The 25,044-nt window shown below is 43.3% G+C and overlaps 1 protein-coding gene across 10 annotated transcripts in view; it reads right to left on the bottom strand.

Moving 5' to 3' along the window:
• Window positions 1–25,044, bottom strand: part of Zbtb20 (zinc finger and BTB domain containing 20) — a 733,810-nt gene that overhangs the window by 12,908 nt on the left and 695,858 nt on the right. For all 10 annotated transcript variants that reach the window (XM_038344647.1, XM_038344639.1, XM_038344649.1 and 7 more), the window contains one exon: window positions 374–1,978. In XM_038344647.1, the coding sequence (XP_038200575.1) occupies window positions 374–1,978 (1,605 nt within the window). The remainder of the gene's footprint in view (window positions 1–373; window positions 1,979–25,044) is intronic.

The raw sequence follows: 25,044 nt of genomic DNA, 5'->3' as shown, positions 1-25,044 counted from the left end.
AGTTAAGTGATTTCTTCTAAGGTGGCACAGTTTAGTAGTAAGTAACTGGGCCAGCCTGAGCAATCTGTCTCCAACGAGCAAGCTTTGGGACCTATACGGCGTCAATACTTAGGTATTGGATATGATGCCCTGACTCTTCTCTTCTGCAGGCTGCATACTCCTATGACATCCTTTTCCCATAAAGGGATTTTATGGTTTGGGGTACTTCATTCTTATGTCGGGTATAGCTAGACTTCTAGAAGGGGTACACAGTGGGGTTTCTTTGAAATTTGAAAGATGACTCCAACCCTTCCCCTTCTACCAGTTGTCCTGTTCTGCCCCTCCCACAGCCCTAAATACCCTGTTGCCAAGTCTTGAGAGAAGCAGCACTCACCTGTATGGACGAACATGTGCTTGACGTAGTTCTGCTTGGCTGTGAACGTCTTGTTGCAGAGAGTGCACTCATAAGGCTTTTTTTCACCTTGCCCGCTGGCTGTGCTGTGGCCGGCAGATGAAGCCAGGGGCTGTGGCGCTGGCAGCTGTGCAGTAAAGGTGGACAGGCCGGGCTGGGACACTGTCACAAACTGGGTCTGCTGGCCTGTCAGGGGCTGTGGCAGGCTGAAGAGAAAAGGCTTGGGGCCACTGCCCGCGGGCTGGGTAGTGAAGAGGGCTGGCAGGTAGGTGTTGCCAGCTGTGCCAATGACCTGTGTGTTGCTGGTCAAGGTCAGAGGCATCCTCAGGTTGCTGGTGAGCGTTTCTGTCTGGCGTAAATAGAGCTGGGTACTTGGCAATGGTTGCCCAATGGATGTGTTGACTGAAGGCTGCTGCAGGACGCCCTTATCGGAGCTGTTACTGACAGTGATCACTGTGCTGTCCATCTCCACCTCGTTGCTTCTCTCTGGAGAGGAGGCACCTGTTTCTAGCTGGTTTGGCTGGACACTGCCCTCAGTTGGAGCTTCTGCTGCCTGCTCAGGTTGGGCGGGTTCCGCCTGACCGTCCCTTGTGGCTCCCGCCCCAAACTGTTGCTCCACTGAGTCAGGTTCAGTGCCAATAGAGGAGCTGACCCCGGAATCAAAGCTTTCACCTTTGGGCTCGCTCTCGGTGCCCTCGGCCTGGTCAGTGTCTTCCGTGCACTCCTCAGATTCATTGCGCTCTAGGATCTGCACCCTTTGCTGCCCATAGTAGTCATAGTCATCTTCCATTTCCTGCTTGATGTGGATGTTGCCCACCAGAGTCTGGATGCGCACGGGCCGGGGCTGCTTGCGGCAGTGTGTGGTCTCAGGGGTGGTGGACAGGTAGCGCTCCATCTGCTGCGAGCGCTCATGGATGCGTGTGATCCAGCTGGGATCTTCTATGTGGTGGTCACGGGGCAGGCCGAGTGCAGTTTCGTGGTGGCTGACCACTGCACCGCTGTAGAAGGAGCGCTCGCCGCTGCCATTCTGCATGGAGCAAGCGTACAGTGCCGAGTAGATTCTGTCCACACTGTGTTGTGGATGGCTCTGCAGGTAGCCTGATTCCGTGTCACTGCTCTGGCCAGATGTGCCTGACTCTGGTGTGCCTCTTGGTGTGTCCTGGCCAGAATCTTGGATGCCGGGGAACACATCGCCCACATTTTGAGACACGATGCGTGTGCACTCATCTATGACTGTTTTGATCTGCAGGATGCTGGCAGCGGTGAGGATCTGCAGAGCTTCCGACTGTGAGACTCGCAGCACACCGCTGTACATGAAGTCAATGAGCTTTTGCACCGACTGTACTGACACCACCGATGGGATTTCGATGTCACTGTAGCCCAGCAGCAGCTTGTCTTGGAAGAAGGGGCTGCCGGCCGCCAGCACGCAGCGGTGTGCGCGCAGCATGCTCCCGTGGATGCGAACCGTCACGTCACAGAAGTGGCCACGGTTGCGCTGCTCGTTGAGGGTCTCGAGCACGGAATTGCTGAAGTTGTGAAGGTTGATGCTGTGAATGCGCTCGGTCATCCCCTTGCAACTGATGTCACCTGCAGTACAGTGAGGCAAATACAAGACAGGGCACATAGTCAGATTTCACTGATTGTATTTCTAACACTCGTAGCCAGAACCTTGTAGATGCACACAAGTTGGTCAGGCTGCTCACACAGCCTATGCAACCAACACCTTGAGTTTCTCCCCACCTCTGGTTTTAGTGTTCCAGCTATATGGGATATCACATTCATACTGGAACCCAAAAAATTCAGGCAAAGTTGTCTTCTCAAAGGATAACCAGATAGGTTGTTGCCTGCTATTTCTGTAGCTACTGCATGAAGAACAGAGTGGACCGAGATGTATTTGAATTTAGGGAACACTCCACTTTACTTTGGCCAGGCCGAATCCCAAGTCCTTTGGGAAATTTTAATTTCACCTCTCCTCAAGTTACTACTGAAGTTTCTTACTTTTATTGATAGGCAGTATCATTAGTCATAGTTTAAAAATTAATCCCTTCCTAGTATACATGGCAAGTTATCATATCCGATATGAGTAAAAATTCTAGGAAAATTCAACCCAGACTAAGATGTTTAGCAAACAGCTTCCACCATCCTTTCCAGGTAACGGGAGAGATGCAGAAAGCAATCTGCCTGCAGAAGGGGCATTTTCTGGCTGCTTTCTGTACCTGCACTTTTCTTACAGTCCCTGGCAGTCTGAGCATTTTCAAGGATGGTTCTTTGTGATACAGGTGCTGCTGATGCTTAATTAAGGATTTTTCTTTTCTTTCCTTTTTTTTTTTGAGGTAGGTTCTCACTATGTCACTCAGGTGGTCCTGAAACTCACTACATAGCTGGCCTTTAGATCTGCCTGCCTCTGCCTCCCAAGTACTGGAATTAAAGTACTCGGTAAGAATGTCTTAAAAGGCCGGAGCTGGATGTGCTGAGTGTGGTCACACTAGGCGATCACATTTATTATTCAAAATGGCCACTTTCAGAGTGAAAGAGAGCACTGTTGATAATTAGGCCAGGAGAGCAGGAAGGGATCTAGAGGTGGGATACAAGCTTACTTTGAGGAATATGATGTTTTGTAGAAGTATTAAACAGCCCCCAGGAGTAAGAAAATAATCTCTGTGGAAGCTCTGCGCGTCTGACCAACTCCCATCCCTATGTTTCAGGCTGTCTAGCCAGGTGCTAATGTTAGCATCGCTCCATGCTGAGAAGAAAACAGACGTCTACCGCACAGTCGCAGGACGCCCCATTTTCTACCCCACCTCTCGGGTGTCTCTCAAGATACCTTTCTATAAGTCATTCTTCAGCCAAAACCACACAGTCACTTCAAAATCTGCAATGCTCCCTTTGGACAGAAGACATGACTAGATTAAGAAGTACCTGAAAGATTAGTGAGGAACACTTCTGGTTCTGTCTGAAAGGGAATTATCGTCGATGACTAGATTATGAGGGTCTGGCCTACTGAGCTGATTAAGCCCTCAATAGATTAAAAGTAAGACACTATTTGGGGAGGTGGTTAAAGGTAGGAGGGCGGGCCTGGCTGGAGGAAGTAATCACTGGTCAAGGGTCCCTTTGGGGCTGGATCCTGCTGTGGCATTTCGAATTCTCTGCTTCCTATATATAATGCAGTGAAGAACCACGCCTGCCATATATGTCCATTATTACACCGGGGCCAAGCAAGCCTGGGCTTAACCCTCTGACACCACGATCCAAGAAAAATCTTTCCTCCCAGGGCTACTTAGTTATTGTAAACTTGACATAAACCAGGAAAGAGGGAATCTCAATTGAGAAATTGCCTCATCAGATTAACCTGTTGCTACAGGGGCATTTTCTTGATTGCTAATAATTGATGGAGAGCCCTGGGAAGATAGATGGTCTTGGGTAGTGTGAAAAACGAGGCTGAGGAGTTGGGAGGCACGCTGTCTTAGTGCTCTATACCTGTGAAAAGACACCCGGACCAACGCAACTCTTAAAAATAAAGCATTTAAGTGGGGCTGGCTTACAGTTCCAGAAGTTTAGTCCATTATCATCATGGTGGGGACCTTGCGGCACACAAGCAGACTTGGTGCTGGAGAACCAGCTCACAGTTCCACGTCTAGATCCGTAGGCCTGAAGAGAGCGATACTGCCCCCCCCCCCCCCCCCCCCCCGCTAGGGCTTTTGAAACCCCAAAGCCCTCCCCCAGTGAGACACTTCCTCCAACAAGGCTACACCTACTCGAACAAAGCCATAGCCCCTAATCATTATCAAGGATTGCCACTCCCTGAGGACTAAGCATTCAAATCCCTCAACCCATGTGGGCCATTCTTATTCAAAGGACCACACAGTGTTCCTGCAGGTTCTGCTTCATTTCTCCCTGGAGGCTCACTTCCTCTGTCCTTCCTCCATTTTTTTTCTTGAAAAATTTTTTTTATAGACAATATATTCAGATCTCAGTTTTCCCTTCTAGATGCTGCCTTAACTTTCCTCCGTAATGGACCCTAACCTGTAAAACACCATAAACCCTTTGCTTACCAAGTTAGTTTGGAACACGGTCTTTAACACAGGAACATAAATCCAGCTAGGACAGTCCCTTGAGGTTTCTTCTGTCATGAATTTGGTCACAACGGTGAGAAGAGCATGAATCCATAACCGAGCTCTCAGGTTGAGAGAGGCCAAGGAAGTGGGCTTTCAGAACAGAGCAGCCTCACAGGGATGGTAGCCTAGATCTCTGTATCTTGTAGTAAACAACCCCAGAGCAATTGGCCTGTGTGCCACATCAGGGGTCCATTCAGCTCTCAAGTGAAAGCTAAAGACTTCCTCCAGCCTTCCTGCTTCTAGGCCTGGGCACTTCACCGTAGCTGCAGCCATCTAACTTAAACACGTCCCGTAAGCATGTCAGCGTGTACAATATGTCTATTTATTTAGGAGAAATAAACCAATCTGTCCTGGGACACAAATGTATTACTTTCTACACATGCTTTCACTGTCACCGAAGCCTCTCTCTCATTTAAGCTAAAGTTAGCTGGCTGTACACAGATGGCAGGAGGATCGCCATCTCTGGGCAAGGTGGGCTTATTAGACATCTTTTCACTGCATATGTGACCGTGGTGCCACTCACAGGGATTGCACTGCAGAGGTAGATGACCCAGCTGACTTCCTTTAGCCGATTCTAAGGAGCATTCCCTTCCCAAACGTTACCCTTGTTAATGCCCTTATAGCATTTTACACAGTATGAAATTCTCTACGTAAGACCTCCTTTGTTTTCGCAGGTTTTGTGGTAAATTTCAGGATATTATTGCTGTTTTCTGTGAGGAAAGAGGAAGTTATAGTTCTAAGGTTTCTTCCTGATTTGATCAAAGTTGTATGCATCAAGCAAACAAGTAGCAGAGTTGGGATTAGAACCCATACTTCTTGGTTCTATGAGGAGTGACACATGAATTACTAAGAATCTAGGACTACGCTCATTCTCCTTTGAAAAAGAGACACAGAGACTAAAAGCTGTGACAGACTTTGCTTAAGAGATGAGAGGGAGTACTAAAAGTCTATTTTATCTTACATATTTTCACACACACACAATTTCATGAGAAAACTCTGACAAAGCTGTCGTGAAGATTTAGCAAATCTAAATAATGAAGTTCTTTGCTATATAGCCAATATGACTATTACATTACTGTTTTCAGCCACTTCACTAAGAACCACAGAAGAAAAGGAAAACTATACAAGCTACAAGCTACAAAGATACAAGCTGACTGTATCAGCCTTCTGGATTTCTACGGACAAGACTCTAAACATCTCCCTCAGTACACTGGGCCCCCACCGCAGCGAGCTGCCATGAAAGGCTGACTTCTCTTTTGCTGATAGTGGTACAGATGTGATGGAAAGGCTGCCTCTCCATTCAAGCACGCCTCACTCCTCCAGCACACAATGCCGAGGCAATTCCTTTCCCAGGCTTGCTTTTATTTTTAACACGAATACAGTGGGAAAGTTTCTGCCACAGTAAGGCAAAGTCCAGGCTTTTGTGAGCACGTCCTTTTCATCCAATGGGCATTAATGTATAGATTCCAATGGGATAAATTTGAAATAGCCTACTGTAGATCTGTCTCCCCCCCCCCATTGAAAACAAATCTTGATTAGATGGTATTCAGGACTGTATAGGAAGGAATGGTGTGAAAATGCTAACTCCATTCTTTTCGAGACTGACACTGAATAGGCATTTGGGCTATTCAAAATAACCAAGAAAAAACCCCACAAAACCCCCCAACACCCCCAAACCAACTAACCTCTCTCCCCTGGAAATCCCAACTCTTCAAAACTACACAACTTTACATAGATTTTTGTGTATCTGAAAATGCCACATTGCCTTAAGGAAACCCACAGTGGAATGACAATAAAACTGATGGCAAAGAGAAGAGTGTTATTAAAAATAGGTCTCTTCATACATTTTAAAGAATAACCTACCCACCTGGCTTTCTACCAGAGCAAGAAAGTCAGTCTGTGATGACACTCAGTGGGAACATTCAAGGAATGTCCTGTGGACAGTGAGGTTGTCATTACTCTTAAGTGACGGTTATGTGAGCACACAAATGGATGGGGCTGGAGCAGGGCTGAGTCCCCAAGGTGAAATCTGCCTGCAGAAATGGGTGGTGAGGGGGCCGGGTGCTCAGCTTTAGAGGAACTTTGCCCCAGCCTGTCCTGCAAGCCGCAGGGGTCCACGGATAAGACTTAGCATGAGAATAAAAAGCTGCCTGCGAATAAGAGAAAGGAACAAGAAAGGGAACAGCAGGCAATGCAATCTTTTTAATTAGGTGTGAAATCCAGTCCTTTCTCAGGCAGGAGAGCAAAGGGACGTTTAAAAGAGAGGAGTGCAAGTATAAGGTGCAGGGAAGGGGGCTGGGCAAGTGGGGGAAGGGGAGGCAAGGCCGCAAAAAGAGGAAATACACGGTTTCAAATTAAAGCTAGTGTGAACTTTGGTCAAATCGACAGGTCTAAATCAAAGTAGTACCAAAGGAAGACCAGTTACTCAGCACGTGAACTAGGCGCCCGCAGAGGCGGCCAGGTCTCCAGAGCTCAGCCTCAAACAATGTGCTCATTTTAGTCTTGTTCCAGGAACATTGTTGGTACAGACCTGTGCTGCGGCATGAGGCTTTCCCTGGGTTTGGGGCATTTGCTTCAAGGTCCCCACTTACTCATCTCCTGGCCCAAAGTCGGTAACATTTTATACAAGAAGGTAGACAATCTTCAGTCAAAGTTGATTTTTAGAAAAGGATAGTCCACGATAGCCATATAAGATTCCAAGCACAGGGACACGGAGATAACCGACTACTAGCGCAGGTGGACACCTCGTAGGTGAAGCCGGGCTATGCTGTTTCCAGCTGCTGAAGGCATTTGTTTCCCAAAGTTTGACTTGATTTTTGGGTTTTAGCAGAACATATTTCTTTTGACAGTTTATATAAATCTATAGAAGAATAAGGGGATGAGATATTTTTGAAAACTTTTTGAAGGTTAAAATGAATAAAGCAAACCGAATATACATTTCTAATTCACTCAACAAAATGAAGTTTGAAATAAGGGTCAGCTGAAAGCTCTGTAACAATCCTTCTCTCCTTTCTGCCCCTCCCGCCCCTTCCTGTCTTCCTTTTCCTTTGTTTTCTTCTCTCTCCTTCCCTCCCCTCTTCTCTGTTCTCTTCTCTTTTCTCCTCTTTCATCCCCTCCCTCCCCTCTCCCCTTTCTTTTTCTCTCCTCTCCTCTCTTCTCCTCCCCTCTTGCATCCCTTCATTTCCATTCTGATTAAGTTCTACTAAGTTTTATGTATGGGCAACTGGGAAGCAAAGCTGAGAGCTAGGAAAACTCTTGTTCTATGACACTAAGGCCAACCCCAAACTCTAGCAGAATATTTCATTTCTAATTTCCTTTTCCACTTGTCTAATTTCCTTTGAAATTTGTTTGAAGGCTGAAACTAGATATACTTCACTGTTGGAGTTCATAGGTCCAAAGGAAGAAACAATCCCAGGCAGCTTGCCTATTGGTTTCTCATAGGCTCTTTCTTCCTTTTAGCCTAAATCTCTGGCTTGCCAACTTTAAACCAAGTCTGCTGTGAGCCCAAGACAGAATGAAACTTTGCTGGCTACATGGTAAAATTATAAATAAATATAACTGACTTATGGTAAAAGCTGCTGTGAGCGTTGCTTGGATTTTTACTAGTTCATTAGTGAAACATTTACTGAGAATACCCCAGAGCAAATGTACATGCATTGAAATCTAAAACAAAGAAGATATCCACCCAAACATATCTGAAGGATATTAACCAGTCAGCCTGGATACCCACGTTGTTCGGGGAACAGCATTCTCCTTTGATCTTTCTGTAATCTGCAGGTTAAAAAACTGATTATGTTCCTCTCTTGGCTCTGCTTAGAAAGGAGCTTGGAGTCAAGATTTAGGTCACACTATAGAAACTGAGTAGGCTTCAGTATGTGCTGTCCTATATAAAAATTCATCCAAATTTACTCTATTAGCAATTTATTTTACCTCAACTTTGATTTCTTGTTTCCAGTTATATAAAAATATATGTCTTAATAATTATTGAATTTTGAAAGTCAGCCTAAATCCTTAGGTCACAGCAAAGTATAGTAAAAAATCAGTCTGCAAGTACTTAATCAATAACTTATGGAACCAATTCCAAACATAAACTAAAAACCCAGTTTTAGTATTACCACATCATCTGTATGCTTATCAGAATTCTCTGGAGACACAGAATCAGTAGGATATTAATATAGACATGTGAAGGGGGATTTATTAAGAAAATTGGCTCCTGTAATTATGGAAGTTAAGAAGTCCTGTGGCAGGTCATCTTAGGCTGGGACATTGGGATCCTGGTGGCACTGTTCAGTCCAGGTCTGAAAATCTGAGAACAAAGGAGACCTATGGTGTGACTCTCAGGTTTAGGCTGAGTTAGTATCCAGGGACCCAGAGAGGGGGTGGCTTGTATATGTTCTGGAACCCAATTGGCAGTAAACCATATGTTTTGAAGTTCCAGCTGTCAGTAGGGATATCAATGTCAATTTCTTTCTGTATTTATTTTCTCTAGATCAGCAATCAATTAGATGTTACCCACCTTACAGAGGGCGAGTCTTTCTCACTCGTCTTCTCAATTGTACATGCTTACCCTGGTAACTTGGAGATACCCTGGCAGATGCTCACAGTTGCTTTTTGAGGTTTCTAGCTGTACTAGGTTCCTTTCCTGTTGCTATTATAAAACCCCCCGATGAAAGCAATTTAGGGGAGAAAGGGTCTTTTGTACATTACAATTCAGATTACAGTTCATCACTGTGGGTAAGGAACAGAGGCAGGGGCCTGAGACAATTAGTTACATTGCATCTACAGTCAAGAAGCAGAGAAGAAAGAATCAATGCACACTTTTGCTCAGTTCACTCTCTCCATTCCTATACAGTGTGGTTTCCTGCTCAGGGAATGATGCTACCCACAGTGCGTGGGTCTTCCCATTAATCAAAGTAAAATCCCCATAGATGTGTCCCCAGGTCAACCTAATCTAGACAGGCCCTTATTATGGCTTCCTTTCTGGGTGAGTCTAGATTGTCACCTTGACAATTAAACCAACCTTAACACTAGACATCTTTTGTTACTGGAAGAAATTAGGATGTGGGGTCAGTTGCAGGAGGTCACTAGAGTGCATCTGTGAAGGGTAGACCTTGATTGAGGTACCTTCCTTTCTTTCTCAGATCTTCTGCCACCATGAGGGGGCAGCTCTGCATTGTTATGTCCTCTTGTCATAAACAAGGGAACAGGACATTACTAAATACCTACTTCTTCTTGCAAGCAAAATGCGCATTCAGGAATACTGCTCAAGGTTCTGCCCATTGAGGTTTCCTTTTACTATTGTTCTTCAGGAATCCCTCAGAAGGGCAGCTGGCTGCTTCAGTTGTTGCCCATATATTGTATACAACTGTCTATGGATCAGGTCCTCATCTTCTCTTCCTCTCTCATCTGATCAGATCATGTCTAAGAATCAGAGATGTAGGCTGGGAGGGCCAATGAGAAATAGTAGGAAGAGACACCATTTACTCCCTCATGGAACTTACTTGTGCTTTTAGGACATGCTCACCAGTCAAAACTTACTCAGGCACTGTGCACTGTGCTGTTTCCCATCTTCTTTTTGGTTGTAAGAAATACCAGTTGTAGCAGTTCATGGTTTACCTTAGAAGGGAAGAGCCTAAGAGCCATAGAAATTTCTCTGAGGTAGAAGGCCCTGAATTTTCCTCTCCACCCTTTGACAATAATTTATTAATATGTCCACAGTATTTGATCCTTTACATTCACTAGGTCCAACCAGCATAACACCATTATGCCATCTATGTAAAGGAGCGGTGCTGTAGCACCAAAAGGAAGTGTGATCAAGACCTTTGGAAGCTAATACGCTTCTGAGGTGGGAACTGTGGGGCAGATACACTGCTGGCCTTGCCAGCACAAAGTCAAATGCTTCTGGTGGGTCTTATGGACACGTATGGAGAAAAGGTCACTTGCCAGGTCAATAGCTGTTTGGTAAATACAGGGCAAGTGTTGATTAGTTCAACCAATGAAACTACATCTTGTAAATTAATCAACTGAAGTCATCACTTGGCTAAACTTTCAATAGTCTATTAACATTCTCCAGGATCCATCTGTCTTTTGTGCAGGCCGAATAAAAAAGTTGAGTGGCGTTGAAGTGGAAATCACCACACTGGCATCTTTCAAGTCCTTGATGGTGGCTTTAATCTTCATAAGCCCTCTGGGGACATATGAATTTTATTTACTATTTTCCTAGGAAAAGGCAGCTCTGACTCTTCCATTGGGCCAGGTGCTAAGTATTCCTGTCATAATTATGAATTCCAGAGCTGCAGGAACACATATAGCACAGATGTGAGAACCCACGATGAGTCAGGATGGAGCCCAAGCCTACTAATCACCTCATCTTTGTAAACCTCTGACTGGGCAGCTAAAGAGACATTGTGGTCTCCTGGAATCGGTGTTATAGAGCTCATTTCAACTCATCCCATCAAGTGTGATTGTTTCCTTTTCCCACCGCATAGTTACCCTGCTAAGGGCTGTCAGTCTCTTTGGAGAGGATGGGGAAAAGATGAACAGAACACATTACTGGTAGGATAAAGTGATGGCTCTGCCTTGCATTCATTCAGCTCAGTTCTTAGAACTGACTAGGAGATGTTATTCTGATTGTAGAATTTGAGTTCGAGCTTTTTTTCACGTTTTCTAAAACTCTTCTGCTTATATAAACCATGGCAGGCCTCCTAGTGTCTTTCTACAAAAAATGCCGGGATTAATCAGCCAAGGCCATGGATCTCCATACTTTACACTATGCTGCTTGCCGCTCTGCCTGTTTGCCCAGCACTGTAAACATCCACCTTGATGCTGCTGCTTGGCCCTTGTCTTCCCAGAGCCAGTTCTTCTCATTGCATTTACATTCTCCACTTGAGTGACAGGTAGTCTCATTCTATGGGTGGGCCTACAGAAACACACCTTCACAGAGCTCCTCAAAGACCCTGGGTTGCCCCTTAGGAAGTGCTTCTTTTGAAGCACTAGCTGGTGAAAGGCCTACCTTCTGGACAAGTAGGCAAATACACTCTACCAACCCAAGCTCCCTAAGCTTCTGAAGTCTTTCACTGGACTTCTCCACGTCACACTTATTGATGCTCTTTCAGTGCATGTGGAAGTCAACAAACCGAACAGATGTGCTTCTCTTCCCTCTCTAAACTGCAACAAAATGTACCTTCTCTGTTTAATGGGCCCGTACTGATGAACTCTGTCTGCAGCTGGCAGGCAGCACGGGTTTAAGAAAGCACTCAGTGTGCTTCTGCCTTCAGGTACCCAGCACACACCCTTCCTGCAGCTAAGACATCCATGAAGGACAGCCAGTTGGGTTCCGTGAAGGAAGAGAACCAGATAAGACTATCAGGGCTGTCAGCTGAGTCTACTTTTGCAAGAGCTGAAAGAAAGCTAAAAGAGCAAGGGGAAAAGACAAATCTTCAGATTTTTTTTTTTAAAGATACAAGCAACAGAGAAAAGGGAAAGAAAGAGAAAAATGGCACAAGTGGCTAACCAAGAAACTCCATGTTTATCTGTAGAAGACGGAGGAGCTAAGAATGAGGAGAACCCTGGCTGTGATGAAAGACAGAAGCCAACCCCACACATGCCTCGCTGCTCGACTCCCTTCTCGTACAACTTAAACATATTTTTTAAAAAATTTTTTCATCTGGCTATCATCTGCCTGTGGGTGTGGGGTGTGTTTCTGTGCGCCACAGAGCACATGTGGAATTCAGAGGACAACTCTTGTGAGTGGGCTCTCTACCTTATGGAACGGAGGATAGACCTCAGGTTGTCAGGTCTGTACAGAAGCACCTAGGTACTGAGCTGTCTCTCAGATACCATAAGAGTGCTTTATGTATACCTGTAAACCAAAGTTTTTTGGTGGTCCTAATAACATCTGTAGGAAGGAGAAAAGCCATTTATCCAGTTCTAAATAGGTGAGAGAAATCAAACCAGGTGTGGTGGTACCACAGTTCTCTTTGCAGCTTAGAGCATTAAGAAAAAAGGGGAGAAGAAGGGAGGGAAGCAGAGAAAAATATAGTGCTCAATAAAATCAATAAAAAAAGAAAAACACTACGCTTTCATTTAGCTGTAACATGGATCAAGAGGGCCGATATGAACATTCTGGAGTGCCAAGGAATAACGTCAAAGGCCTAGGGAAACTGGAAGGGTAGAGTATATTCACCTACTCCGAGTGGGAAGGGGTGGTGGCAAAGAACAGGAAGAGGAGGAGAAAGCCATGGTGCAGCACCAGTGGAAAAGTCTTGTTTTGGATGCTGTTTACTTTTGATACAACTAAAAAGTTGTGGGGCATCTAATTAGGGGAGGCTGTGACTGTCTTGGCTTTCAGTTTAACATCTCATATGATGTTAATTTTATATCCTGTAATACAAAGCACACAAAATGGAAATTTGGTGTCATAGTTACCTATTTAACATGTCTGCATTAGACGACTGTCTTGTCACCATGTGTGTGCTGTGCAGCACCCTTGGTAGTGAGCATCTCTTTTCCTGATGATGCTGTTAATGTGCTGTGAAAGGCAATTTGTGTGTGCAGCGCATGTGGTACAGGCCCGAGACCTGCTGTGACTTCTGGGATGATGAATTAGCATGTGAGGATGTTGGTACTTCATATCTTCTTGCAAAAATTTGTTTCCACGTTTGAAGATGGAAAGTCACTGGAAGATATGCTAATAATGAATCACAATATGTGACTTTTAGATCTTTCACATGTGTGGTAAGAATTGTGTACAAACCAAAATGTATGTGACTGGTCCCCAACACAATCTGTAAAAAATTTCAATTGTAAATAAGTAAATACATTCAGGCTGATCTAAATTTATTTCCCTTTGACTTATCTTATTCTCTTACTTGTTCCCCACATGGTCCCTAGAATTCTGCTTGCAGAAAGTAAGTCTCTCAGGTGATTCTTGTAGCTTGTAGCATACCTTCTCATGGGCCTATTTTGTGCAATACTTTAGGGATTCTGATCAAACTTGAAGTTGATTCTCTGTCTAGAAATCAAAAAGGGTGGGGCCTTAGGAGAGGTCACATTATCCTCCCTGAGGCACCTTAAGAGAGACCACTAATTTTTTCTTAGGCAATGAGGACAGCCAGTGTCTGCAGACAGACAGGGAAGGTTCAAAACCTGTGTAGGCGGGCAGTCCCTTTAAGAGGTGAGAGGAACCAGCAGCCATGCAGCATGGTAGTGAGTACAAAGACCACTCTGTTGTAGGGCACAGGAAAGGGGAGGACATTGACAGTGGGTACTTCCACTGGCAAACAAATCTCATCAGAGTTTAGGAGCTCAGTGTCTCATGCCCCATTAGTCTTCACAAACAGTTCTATTCCGACTTAATGGATCCCCTCTTCCCCTCTTCCCTTGGTTTCAGCCATACCTTTCCAATTAATGTCCTTCTCACTTTAACAGTAGATATCATGAAAGGCTGTGTTCAACTTCTGTTATAATTCAGTTAACTTCATGATGAGGGCATGTATACTTTTCAGCAATTTGTGCATTGGGATGTTAGGAGAGAAATTTTGACTCTGGACATGCTTCAGTAAGTTATACAGGGGCCAAGGCGTCTTAGTCTCGAAGATTTGCAACTGACCAGCATCATATTCCTTGGTTCTCCAGAATGTTTGAAAGTACAATAGACAGAGCCACTAAACTCCTTGCTTCCTATGAGTGGTGAGTCAGGAATATGGAATACATTTATCTTGTGTACCCCTTCAATTTACACGTAGGCTCCTGGTTCTCTCTGTACTAAGCAGATCTCTTAACATTTTCAGTTTCATCAGATTAGAGAGTCAATTCTAGAAATCTTAAAATCAACTAAGGAAACTCATCCTTCAGATTCAGTTCCTTTAGAGTCATTCTTGATACTGAAATATGTACTAGTTGGAGTTCCCTAGAGGGAGAGAATCAATAAGATATGTAATATAGACATATGAGAGGGAATTTATCAAGGGAATTGGCTCATGCAGTTGTGGCAGTTGAGAAGTCCTCTGCATGTCACCTGCAGGCTGAGGACACTGGAGGGCTCAGAGTGGTGCTCAGGATGAGTGGAGAGGCCTTAGATCCTTAGAACTAAGACTCCTGGTATAAGCCCTGGATTCCAAATGCTAGGAAGCCTACAGTTCTGATGTCCAAAGCTGGAGACAGCCCTACCTAGCTCTCAGGTGGGAATGCTAATCCCTATCTGCCTTCTGTATCTGTTCTTTCGAGTCTCCAAGCTATTTGATGGAACCCACTCTCACCGAGGGAGAATCCACTCAGACTCACACGCTGTGCTTCTCTGGAAACACACACCGCCATCCCTGAAAACAATGCTTTCTGTGTTTCTAGGCAGTCCTTCATCCAGCCAAGGTAACTGTTAGGATTAACTATTACAGCAGGCAAGATGGATGTCTACGATTTGAGCTTCTGATCCCAGTGGAGTAAAACGTGGATGCTAACTGTCTCAGTGTGTGTTTGTGAGAGCTTAAACTCTCACTCAGAACAAAAGCAGACAGAGAATTCCAGACATTCTGAACAACACCTCTGCCCTCTGTCCAGACTTGAAATGAAATGGCTTTTTAGGAGGAAACACCTGCTGGGACTATGGAGAAAAGCCAAAGAAATCTGAGGTTGATGTCTTTAAATCCTCCTACATTGTAAACCTTTGAAGCACCTTTTAGGAACTGCATTTTTTCCCCTAAAGCTCTTTCCTTACAAATTTAGCAGCTGCCCTATTGTAACCCTTTCCATTGTTCCCAAAATCTGGAGAACAAAAATACACAGATGCTAGATCCATGGGTGGGATACAAAACGGAACAGAAGAATGTACCTAAATTCAGAGTTATCCAGTCTGAGCTTGGATTTGGATAGGCCTTAAAGAGGTGCCTATATAGTCAAGTATAGTTGAGAAGTCAAGGCTTTTGCTTTTCTGGGGAAGAAGTTCAAGATTTAAAATGTGTTTATATAAAAGCTAGCACCTTCTTACTTGTCTGTTTTCCTTCTCACCTCCATATCGACATGCACTTACTTTACAGGAGAAAATTAAATTCTCACTTCAGTAATTGTAATGAGACAGCCCAACTCTGTAGAATACCATTCTTTTAGAAATTGTCAACTGGTAAGAGTTACAAAAATTAATCTGTGAGTTAGGAAACCCTGTGGTCTAGATTTCAGTGAGTGAGAAATAAGATCCCATAGTGTCAGGTAAATGTTTTCCTACTGAAATTACCACACAGCTTCCAAGACACTGAACTTTCTTCCAAACTTAGGTGCAGTTTTGTTTTGAATGTTTCTCAAGCAGAACTTCAGATTCGTGCAGAGATGTGCTCTGCTGGGTCTTCAAAACACAACGCCACCTCCAATATGACAGTGAGAATTAATGGGAGCACTGCTGGCAGTAATAGGCAGGATCTCTCTTTATGGAAGCTGTGAACCGGAACTGTTACGCATTGTCTTACTGAGCAGTGCAGGCCTTCCACCCCAATACTTTGCTAGATGAAGGGTTTCATGGCGGCTCAGAGGTGATTTGTGTTGGCCATCTTGAGACACAAAGTAGCTGTAAGTCATATGCCCTCTTACGGTGACTCATTATAGAATGGGCTTCATGTATATTATATACTTGTATTTAAATGGCCATGTCTTATTCAGGAACATAACCGAATGAATACATACAAATGAGGAAAAATTATCTTCAAATGCAAAATATAAGAAATTTAAAAAGAACATGTAAGTCCTTTCTTGTGCTGTGGTGCAGATTAGGCTAAGTAAGTGCTGAAGTGTTGACAGAGCTCAGAAGCCTTGGGAAGCATCAGGAAGCAAATGGAGCAGAAAACATACTTCACAATTACACTCACAAGGAACACCTTGCTTTAATTTTATTATATCTGCACACCATACTCTGTAATATTTACAATATCTACTTACAGATTACTCTGTAATATTTACAATATCTACTTACAGATTAGAGCAAAAGGATTGAGTTCTATGAATCTTTATAGCCATGCATCTTGTCTCACTTTGTCAATCTGGTTTGATTTGAGTTTCATGGCATTCCCCCAAACACAAGAGTCTGGTCATTTTGCCAATCCCCACATATACTGTGGTCATCATTCACCTGGGGGATGGTAGCTTGTATGATGGAGTCTAGGGCATGCTAGGCCAACTAAGTACCACCGAGTTACATTCTCCAGACGACATTCATTCCTTGTTCTCTTCTGCTCCACTCATTACGAGTTCTGAAGTTACTAGGCTTTTTCTACTTACCAAACATTATATACCCTCCATGACACCTATTCAAGACTGTCCTTTTTCTGGGATGTTTCTTAAGACTCCTAGAGTTTATACTGAGCTCTTGCTTTTCCTACCTCCCACTGGCTGGGAGTTCTAAGTGGAGTTACTAATTTCTGGTTTGTTATCATATAAATAAGAAACTTTTTATGGGAGTTCTCCTCTTCCTCCGCCTGTAGGTAGAAGTGTTAGGTGTTTGTATATGGATATGGGCTCCTCTGTCCCAGGGAGTTGTGGCTTCAGAACTTATTAAGTCATAGAAGGAAGGGTTTTATTTCTTTCAATTTGGTTTTCTCAAAGGAATTAATTTGGGCTCTTTCTGAGATGTGAAGTGGGAGTTTGGTGCTTTGAAATTAGATTGAGGTAATATTACTGGGAAGAAAACCCATCAACTTCTTTTATAATATTAAAGGCATCCAAGCATGGTGGCTCATGTCTGTGATCACAGGACTCACAGGCTGAGGTGGGAGACTCGTCAGTTCAAGCTGTGAGATGAGCTCCTATCTCATTAATAGCCACAAAAACAAAACAAATTGGAAGAAGTCAACTTGTACACAACCCTCTGTAGGGTACTGCTTGTCACACTTTTGGAGACTGGACATAAAAAGGCATTGGCTGATTTGAGAGAAATAGTGATCTCCTGGGACTTGGGCTCAATGTTGCTGACATCTATAAAGACAGCGAGTAAAGTACTTCCTAGAAGTTTAAAGAATTATACTCAACTGCATCCTTGCAAAGAGTCAAGCAATACCAACGCCATAGCTCACTGTGGAAAAGGATCTGGCCCCTTCCCTAGATTTTCCATGTTTTGAACAGATCTAGAGAGGGGAAGAGAGTCTTGAGGCAACATTAGACTTCTGCATAACTTGGTCACAGGAGTCTTAGGTTTAATTTCCTTGAGAAAAACAAGGAAATGGTTCACACACTTGAATGCTGAGGAATTAGTGCCTCCTCCCTTTTCATTTGTGCCTCTCTTACTGCTGTAAGACAACTATGCCTAACCTACGGCAACTCCAACTATAACCACAAGCACAACTACAAATATAGCTAACTGGATCCCTAAAACTGTCTGACACACTCCCTCCAAACTGGTTTGTCTTCTCTGAGTACCTCTTTGGACAGCTCTCCATGACACTGTATAGGTATTGCTGACAGGGAGTGGCAATGCTCAGGGCCTATTTTATCCAAGGTGTTCCTACTAGTTGTTCTAGGGGGTCCTTCTAGTTCCCGATGGCCCATGTCTGCTCTTCCTCTTGGGTGGGTTTTTGTTTGTAATTTTCGTACCTTCTCTTATTAGTTAACAACCCAGTTTTGTGTTTAATATGAACTTAAGGTTTAATGTAGTTAGTTTATGTATTCACGTCTTTAAAACTACACTCATTTGTTTATTATTTCTGATATATGCCATGCTATTCTTATCCTCCTGACTCCATTTGTCCTAAGACACAGCTCACCAGGTCCTTCTGTCACCGAAGATTTGATGGGCTGCAAAGCTGAGTTACACTTACATGAAATGGGAAGAGACAAGCAATGTGGGAAATGGCATAGAAAACTATCAGGCCCAACTCTTGCCTGACTCAGGGAAGCCAATGCCCTTGGTAGTAGATGCTAGGAGCGATTTATCAGTGAGTGTTGACAACTGGTCTTTATATTTCTGTTAAGTGTCAGGGGTTGTTTAGAATATTTTCACTTGCTGGCCACTGGGTGTCCTCATTTACAAAGTAAATATGCAGCATTTAGAGCAGGTCACCAGGGAGAATAAAAGCCACTAGTTTTCTCTCTGGCTTTTCACGTACTGGGTCTAAATTTATTGCTAAGCTCACAGCCAGGCTGTATATTAGGAATGTTTTAAAAAGTTTTCAGTTCAGACTGTTAAAGTTTTTAACCAAAAACAAGTATTCAGTGTCCAGACAGAAACTGAAAAGGCTCTTCACAGAAGGGACTGTGATCCAGTCATTAGAATGAACCCTTATTCGTCTGCAAACTGGCATGGGAGTGTGACTATCTACAGAGATCCAGCCCAGAGAAGCAGGAAAGATCTGATCTTAATTTATTCTTGAGAGAAAAGAGAACACCAAATATCTCTATGGGATATTTGTTAGATTCTGTTTTTATCTTGACTTTTCTGAAAACTAATTAAAAATAATAATGAGAAAGATAAAATATGTCCTTTGTCTGAGAAACCCAGAATAATGTGAAAAATAGCAGAGTATGCTGGGTCAGTATCATGACTATTAATCACTTCACATTTAAAGACAGAGAATCAGTTATTTCATCTATAAATGAAGATGCTTCATGGGGATGTCATGGGACAAGGCAAATAGAGTATGCAGGCACCCTGGGCTCCTCAGATCAGAATCTGTCCACGAGAGGGACTGAGGACATTAATAATATTTTGTGGTTGCATCACAGCTGTGTATGACTTGCCTCTGATGGCAGATAGGAATCAAGGCCAATGCTTGTACAGCCAACAAATATTTCCTGGCTTGGTCATTCCAGGGCCCTAAGGTCACTTTCCATGCGTGGTGACCGCATCTTCTGCTTTTCTACAGTTGTCACTGTCTCCTCACTTATATTTCTGAAGGAATTTTCTCTTTTTCACAGCAGCAAATACGTCTGACTCTCTATCCTGCTAATTCCTCCAAGTGGAGACAGAGCCACTATTAAGGGTAGAAGGGGACTTGCCTTCAAATGTCATACTTGGCTAATTAGCTAATCTTTCTCAAAAGTAAACTTCACTGGGATAATTTTTTCACTAGTGTACATCTCAGCTTAATTATTATTCTCTGGCATGTCATTTTGGTATATAAATTATCAACATGACTCTGTGCCATAACCAGTAATTTATACAGATAATATCAGGGAAAGAGGAAGCTCTCGGAGCTATTCACTGCTTTTCAGAGATGTTCTTGGCGTTACCGGCTCTGCTTACTAGGCTTTTTGTTTGTAAAGGACCACCCACTCCTGCTGCCAGTGCAGCAGTCTATGGCTCTTAATCAATGGGTAAGTGCACAACAATGCACAATAGCTAGGTCACTTTCCTCCTGTGACTGCACAGAAGCTTTACAATTCCTTTGCAGTGTGTGGAGAAGTCTCTCCTTTACTCTAGAGATCTTTATGTTCTTGGGATTTAGACTGTTTTCCGAGTCTTTAATTAGTAGAGTCATGTTTGAACTACGGTAACCCTGAAGACACATATCTGCAGAGTCCTTCTGATTGTATTTTACCCCAAGTGCTTTCCCATTTTGGCTTCCTTGGTTTGCTCCTCTAATTTCACTTTCAGAACTTCTTGAGGCTCTGTGGCTGAACACTACACAGCGCAGGCCTTATCTGATGTGCCGGCGCCTGGTGTGGCCTAAGACACACTGGTGTTTTGTTCTTAAAATACGGGACTGATGTTCTGAAATCCAGACTCCAACACAAAGGAGATTATTAGCTCATTTTAAGTGCCTATTTTCTTTCCTCCCAGCCTCCTCCTACCCACCCCAATACTTCCTTAGTCTTACGTGCTCACAGCAGATGGCAACCATATTCCACAGCTGAGTTTGTACAAAACTGTGCCGTGGAGAGCAGAGTGGCTTCAAAGTTAGCCTTTCTATTCAAGGGGGATGGCAGAGACTTCTGCAGCAGTGAACTCATCTCTCATTCACTCAATCCTCTAGTCATTCAGCCAGGAATTTGTTTTCCTACACATCTTTCTACTGTCCAGCCAGTTGAAGGAGGGTGGGCGTGAAGCAACTCTCTTGAGGGCCCTTCCAGCAGGAAGGCACTAAGATTTCATGCCAAGCTCTTCTTTCCTTGGGCCAGCTCTGCCTGCTGCTGATCAAATCATGCCATTCCCAGGGGAGGAGCTTGGGAGCACTCTGTGTGTGGGGACTGGATTTCTCAAGAACTGTCTTCTTGCTACACTAACAGTTACATGCTGTGTTCCTCAGACAAAGACTGGACCTGGGAAGAAGGGGACAGAAGACAGAATGATTGGGGCTGCAGAAAACTGTACACCATGCAGCAGTGAGGGGACATGGAAGTGGTGAAACCTTTCGTTTTGTTATTGCAAGGTTTTCTAGAGCTTCCACTTAATCATCTGCTTGAATATCTTGAAAAGAAGTATCTATTTCCATGATATCTATGAAAAAACAGGCACCAGATTATATTACAGAGCTGACCTTAACCCTGCCATATTGCTATTAGAACCAAAATATGTAGCTGTCTACACCCAACGGAAAGTGTTCTGTTTTCCCAGCATACAAACCTGAGGGTATCTGTAATGTAATTTGTTATGTAGGTCTGCTGAGTGGCTAAGTTCAATTCAGTTTATAGTCTGGCAATATGCTCAGTAACATCCTTCCCTAAGCTCTCCCTACTGCCTTTATTTATCCAGTCTGCAAGCATGAGCACCTACTATGGCTAAGCACTTCACTGGACCATAGAGGTTAAGAGTGGACAAGACCAGATTTCTGTACATGGGGTTTCTGCTTGTACTAAGTAGTATTCAATACTGCAGCAGGGGGAGGGGGCTGAAGATTGAAGATTGAGAGGCAATGCAATTACTTAGCACACAGAAGGCACCAAGGCCAATCAATTCACAGCAGGACAAAAATAAATGCATGAATAAATAAATAAATAAATATTAACATATAAAGTTACAAAAGCTAGCAGAGGAACCTTTGAGATGGCTCAATGGACAAAGATACTTGCCACTCAGCCTGATGAGCTGAGTTACAATCCTGGACACATATGTTAGAAGGAAAGAACTAATCAATTGTTTCCTGGCCTCAACACATATGCTGTGGCATATGCGTGTGCGCACACACACATACACACACACACACACACACACACACACACACACACACAATTTTTCTTCTTTATTAAAGCTTCCAGGGCATGAATGGTATGGCTGTAACTAACCTCTTTCTTATTGGATTTGAGGCCTGTTCCACAGGCAGGAACTCAAGCCTTGTACAATAAACCTTGTCAAGAGCTTGTATGTGGGAGATCACAGGTTCTAGAGAAGCCCACCACTATCACTTTGGTAAACGGACATGTGGTCATGTGGTCAAACTGCCTTCTAAGCTGTCCTGTTTATATACACAGATCAGTGCTGCTCTCATCAGTGAGATTTGTTTTGCAGCAGGCAGTGGTTAACCAAACTCATAACTGGTTGAAGTGCTGAGAATAAGGGAAGGAAGAGTGCGCAGCCTTTACTGGGACATCTACCACTCCCTCCAAGACACAGGGAACATCGTGAAAGGGATGAGCCAGAGGGTAGGGAGGGCTGCTGCAAAAGGGGTGCTCTAGAATGACAGGGCCATTGCATTCATGAACCCAGGGCAACTGTGGTTACACACAGAAGTCCTGCACAAGACTAGACTCCTCAACTTTTCTTCATGGTAGGGGAGGGGTCCCATAATTCCCTGAGGAACTACTGACATTTAATGCTGACTGGGGAATGTGGTGTCACTTTCTTCAGTGACATAACCTGTCACCAATGCTCATACAAGCAACCCTAACTAAATTCACTGAGTCTCTCTCTCTCTCACAAACACACCCTCTCACACACACTCACATTAAGGGAGGAAGTGAAATTGCTGGGTGAAATTGAAGGGTTTCAGTGGGAGAGGGAAGGGGATGAGAAGATAGTGTGTATATGTGTGAAAATAACTAAAATTCTTTACATACATGTAAGAAACTATCAAATATATATTTTAAAAATTGTTTCATGGTTATATATTATTATATTGTTAAAAATTAATTATATATTCTCAATAACAAAATTATATTATATATATACATATATATGTGCTGATAATAATGTTATTTGGATAACAGGAATTGCAGGGTGTTCCTTCTGAATCTTCAAACATTCTTACTGAGGGTTTGGACCCCTGCTACCAAAAAATGTTGTCTTAAGCTTCCTTCTCCTGTTAGATGGACTCCTTTCTTGGCTACAATGTTGAGAGTTCAGACGCAACACTACTACTTTTTTTTTTTCCTTTTGGATGGGATGGTAGCTGTGAAGATCGTTATCTTTTGAGCTACACATATATTTTCTCTGTAAATATTGTACCATCTAATTTGCGTCTTTGGATTCCGCTGATTAGCCATCAACATGTGATTTAAGGAATTCTGCACACAAGATGCAGAAATCATGACTCAGGAAGTTAATGTCTTAAAGCTCTGACTTGGGATGTATACAGACTCGCACATAATCTGCTTTGGCTTTCAATCTGCAGCTATTACAGGAAGACTTGAAGAACAAGTTCCTCCATGTGTGTCCTTGCAATTCGCATTTCTACACCCAGCAGCAGAAACACTCAGGATGCAAGAGAAGCAAATGTCCAAAACCATCTCTACATACTACCCAAAACTATGTGGGTACCAGAGGACAAGAAGGGGACAAAGCCAACGAGCCTAAATGCATTTTCCTTTTAACTACTGGAAACTTCTTTAGAGATGAAGAAGGCAGGGCTGGAGAGTTGGCTCAGTGGTTAAGAGCACTAGCTCCTCTTCCAGAGATCCTGAGTTCAATTCCCAGGAACCACATGGTGGCTCCCAATCTCCTATAATGAAAGCTGGTGCCCTCTATTGGCATTGTAGCCAGCAGAACACTGTATATGCATAATAAACAAATCTTAAAAAAAAGAAAGGAAGGAAGAAAAAAGAAAGAAAGAAAGAAAGAAAGAAAGAAAGAAAGAAAGAAAGAAAGAAAAATTGCATCTGGGCAGTGGTGGCACACATCTTTAATCCCAGCACTTGGGAGGGAGGGGCAGGTGGATCTCTGTGAGCTCAAGGCCATGCTGGTATAAGAAGAGTTCCAGGACAGCCAGAACTGTTACAGCACAGAGAAACCCTGTCTTGAAAAACAACAATGAAAAAAAGCAAAACAACAACAACAATAAAATAAATAAAAGAAAAAGAAAAAAGAAAGAAAAATAAAGAAATGAAGAAGGTAGCCAGGTCAGGTGACAAAGAGTAATCCTCTACTCCTTCAAACACATTTACTTTTCTAACGGTACCTGATTTTGAATGACCTCAAGATACTCTAAAGCCATTATGAAAACTGAAGACTGTCTTTCAAAGAGATACTTTTTTTTGGCTTGTATTTCTCTTTGCAAAAGGCTCTCTGATGTAGAGGAACAATGGTCTGTCTGTTTCAAGGTCTGACTTCTGTTCTCTTCATGTATTTGGACTTGGAAAGCTTACACGGGGCATGCGCAGATCTGACATCTGGGAGAAAATAAAGGGCTTTCCCTTCTCCATCATTTGAAAACCTCCCACTGATGAGAATGCAGGGGTGCGTAAGAAATTCTTGAGAACGCTACCATCCAGCACTAAGGTCCTATTCTCACCCTTCCTCCAAACAAGGAGAAAGTGTCCACCAGATAATGTCCTTATCTTATATAAATGTGGTCTTTTATAACAATGCTATGACAATGTATTTGACACACTGGATGCTTACTAAATATTAGTCCTCTTTCATTTTTAGGAAAGCAAATCAACAATGTAGAGATTAAAAAAGGCAAAGACATCAGTGGAGAGGCTTCCTGGCCTGAATTCAGAGGGACAAGAAGAGGGGAATTGGCAGGCTTTCTTCTACAGACTGAGGATGTAGAGATCCAGTGGTTCTCAGGAAGTATGGGACTTGATACAACTGTCATCCTAATTTGAACCATCTAAACTGACATTATCATGGTAGCACCTGTCTGTAATACTCACACTCCAGAGGAGGAGGCAGGAAGATTCCAAGTTCAACTCTAGCCTGGACTATGAGACCCAAAATATAAAAATAATAGAAGATGAGGAAGAGGAGCAGCTATTAGTTGGTGGTCAAAACCACTGAGGATTGGCTGTTTATCTGGTGCTAATGATGTTTTGGGAAGTTTACAAACAGCACTCTACCTAATCTTTCTTGACAATAATTTATGGAATAGATACTATGCATACAAGGAAACAAAAGCAGAGAATAGTCATTAAAAGCATGTAAACTGCATTTACAGGCTAAAATTTATGTATAACTACACCCTGAGAGTGAGAAAACTTTTCCTCAACAACCCATGGTCAAAGCTGTAGCCCATGAACCAAGAAATTCTACAGCGTAGAGTCTGTTATCACAGCTGTCCTGCCTCTTGGGCAGAGTGAAGGACCCTGAAAGTCATCAGAAGTCATGCTGAATTTGGATAAATGTGGAACCTTTCCTCCTTGGATCTTGCTTCCTTTTGGAGGGCAGGTTCAAGGAGGGAGATGCTGACA

This window comes from Arvicola amphibius, chromosome 10 (assembly GCF_903992535.2).
Source record: "Arvicola amphibius chromosome 10, mArvAmp1.2, whole genome shotgun sequence".
NCBI lineage: Eukaryota > Metazoa > Chordata > Mammalia > Rodentia > Cricetidae > Arvicola > Arvicola amphibius.
The sequence above is the reverse complement of the archived record's forward strand: the minus strand, read 5'-3'. Positions and strand labels throughout refer to the sequence as shown.